Source organism: Octopus bimaculoides, chromosome 14 (genome assembly GCF_001194135.2).
Source record: "Octopus bimaculoides isolate UCB-OBI-ISO-001 chromosome 14, ASM119413v2, whole genome shotgun sequence".
NCBI lineage: Eukaryota > Metazoa > Mollusca > Cephalopoda > Octopoda > Octopodidae > Octopus > Octopus bimaculoides.
The window spans coordinates 53,578,521-53,581,500 of record NC_068994.1 but is presented as its reverse complement, the minus strand read 5'-3'; the positions used below and the strand labels follow the sequence as shown (position 1 = coordinate 53,581,500).

Sequence of the window (2,980 nt, the reverse complement as noted above, 5' to 3'; positions counted from 1 at the left end):
CCAAAGATCATATTTTACCACCTGAACCCATGTCTTCTTGGATTTACCTCTTCCACAGGTTCCCTCCACAGTCAGAGATCAGCACTTCTAACACTTTATATATATACGTATATATTCTATGTTAGAAACAAATTAATAATAATGGTTTCAAATTTTCAGGAAAGTGGGTTAGTTAATACTATCAACTCCAGAACTTGACTGGTACATTATTTTATCAACTCTGGAAGGATGACAAGCAAAGTTGACCATGAGAAGATTTGAAACCAATAAATAAATAAACAACAGTTTCAGTTTTGGGTAAGATTCAAAAGGTTCTTTTTTTCTACAGGAGAAAAAAAACATTTTGATTTATTTATTTAAAGTTTTTTTTTGTGCTGTTTAACATGTTCTTTTTCCATATTCATCTTAAGATGAGAGATGTTTAATTTTATTAATTATTTTGATTTTATAGTTTTCACAGCTGGATGCTATTCCAACTATTTACCAAGTCATCAGTGAAATAAGAACAAAGCCTGTTTTGTCAGCCAGGCTAACTGAGGCAAGCAGAGTTAAGCCCCCTTTTATGGGGGAAGTAGTAGTGCAAAGGCTACAGTGGTAAGGTTTGGATTTGTGACCATTTGGTCTGTAGTACTGAATACTACCCCACAACACTGTACAGAAGTGTATCACATGTGTAATATAGCAAGTTGGAAAACTTCAATCAACTAAGAGTATCCAAGCACAATGTCTTATACAATGATTGTGAGGTTAATAATTGACCTTTGAAAGAAAAGGCACATGAGAGAGAGAGAGAGAGAGAGAGAGAGAGAGATGAAAACATAAGTAGGGAACAAAAAAGAAAAATAATGAGATAGAGCAGAGTACATTTGTGAGGGAGGAGTGATACAAAAAGAAGAAGGATTAGAATAAGAACGTGACAGAGAAAGAGAACATAGCATAACAAAGTAGAGAGCAGCAGAAGTCATTAATGAAAGAGGTTTTGTCAGAAATATATTGCATCATCATCATCATCATCACCAGCACCACAATCATTGTCCTCATCATTATTATCATCACCACCTTCATGACCATCATCATCATCATCCTCTTTATTATTATATTAAATTGAGCAAGAAGCTGTTCATCTGAAAATGTTGAAGAAAAGGGAGTGTATATGGTGATGTAGATGAAGATAGTTGTGGTGCTGGTGGTAGCATAAGTTGTTATCACAGTAAGGCAGAAAGGTGACGGCGTCCTTGTTGTTGCTGTATGTGGCAGGCCTCAGTCATTGTACCAGTCTAAAAACAGTAATGCAAAGGTGCAGACCACAAGGAAGAATAATATCCATACTCGGAAGCCAGCATTATTTTTCATGGCCTGTGTGAAGAAAAAAAAAAAAAAAAAGACATAAAAGAATCAATTTGAAGATGATGGCAACGATAATGATTTCTAACACAGACTAAAAGCTAAAATTGATATAGTCAGGGTAAGTTATAGACAAATATTTCTTTTTTCAGTAATGGTTATACAGGGAAAACTCAAAGTATCAGGTGAGTGAACAATAAAACTTCATATATATATATACACACACACACACACACACGAAATGTCTATGCATATGAAATGAAACTATAACATATAGTTTAATGATCAAGAGATTCCCTTGAACTCTTCAGTGTTATAACTTTTGTACAAACACACACACTCACATATTTTATACACACACGCACATATATATATATGCGCAAGTATATTTAAGTACTGCAAAATAACCTATATATCATCTCTTTAATGGTTTCAATGATAGGACTGTGACCATACTGGCGCACTGCTTCTAGTTATAGTTGATTACTTTGAGCACTAGTATTTATCATACTGATCTTGGAAAGATGAAAGGCAAATTCAAGCATGATGATACTTGAATGTAAAAATTAAATGAACACATCCGAAGATTAGTAAGTATTTTGTCACTACAAATTCTGCCACCCACGTGTGTGATTGTGCATGCGTGTGTATCATCATACATATTGTGTTTCTTTTATGTTCATTTAATCAAGCTTTCCTGAGCAGGATTAGTTTCGTAGGAATAAATGCATCCAGAGTTTGATGCCCTTCTTTCCACCAATAACTGTTTTGGATTAAAAAAAATTAGAATGGTGAAACTGGAGCAAACAGAGTTATGTACCTTGCTGCAGCCAAAACAAGAGCAAAAAACAGAATGATTCTGGCCGCAGTTTTAACTCGGAGCCCAATGTCATCACTAACTTGGTGCCTTAACATCACAGAAAGTGCTCCACATACACAGCGCACACGCACAGATTGAAATAAGATAATAGGCTTACCTCTCGAATCTGTTCATTTCCAGATGTAACATTTTCTGATGCACCACTTACAGTGTTATATATTTGGTCAATCTTCTTTTCCTGCAATCACCAAGCATGAAAGATAATTACTAATATTATTAATCATTGAAACACACTCGTTATATGTCCCAACAGGTGCTTGCGTAGTATACTTAAAATCAGATGGCCCGAACACATAAGCAATATGGAACTATGGCAAAGAACGAATCAAGTTTCGATTAGGGAGCAAATATTTAAGAAAAAGTGGAAGTGGATTGGTAACACAATTAGAAAGGACACACCAAATGTAGCGAAAAGTGCTATACAGTGGAATCCGGATGGATATAGAAAGAGGGGTAGGCTTAAGAACTCGTGGTGTAGATCAACACAAAAGAAGCTAGAGAAAGGGGGACATTCATGGCAGAGTATAAGTACAGAAGCGAAAAATTATGCGACATGGAATTCAATTATAAATGGCCTATACTCCGCGTTGGAGGGTTAAAGGCAAGAAAGTGAAAGTTATACGTCCCTTCATTTGAGCTAAGGGGACCTCTATGTAGCCACTTTATTGCTAGTAACAAATCATATGTTACCATCTGCAAAAAAGAAAAAGACACATAGGAAAATGTAACCCAATGTATATAGTCTCTAACAGACCC

General features: G+C 35.5%; 1 protein-coding gene across 1 annotated transcript in view; it reads right to left on the bottom strand.

Moving 5' to 3' along the window:
• Positions 1 to 285: 285 nt before the first annotated feature.
• LOC106868551 (syntaxin-18) overlaps positions 286 to 2,980 on the bottom strand; it is a 14,376-nt gene continuing 11,681 nt past the window's right edge. The window contains exons 11-12 of the mRNA XM_014913860.2: positions 2,322 to 2,402; positions 286 to 1,356 (exon numbers count right to left, since the gene is read on the bottom strand). Of these exons, the coding sequence (XP_014769346.1) occupies positions 1,261 to 1,356; positions 2,322 to 2,402 (177 nt within the window). The 3' untranslated portion in view covers positions 286 to 1,260. The remainder of the gene's footprint in view (positions 1,357 to 2,321; positions 2,403 to 2,980) is intronic.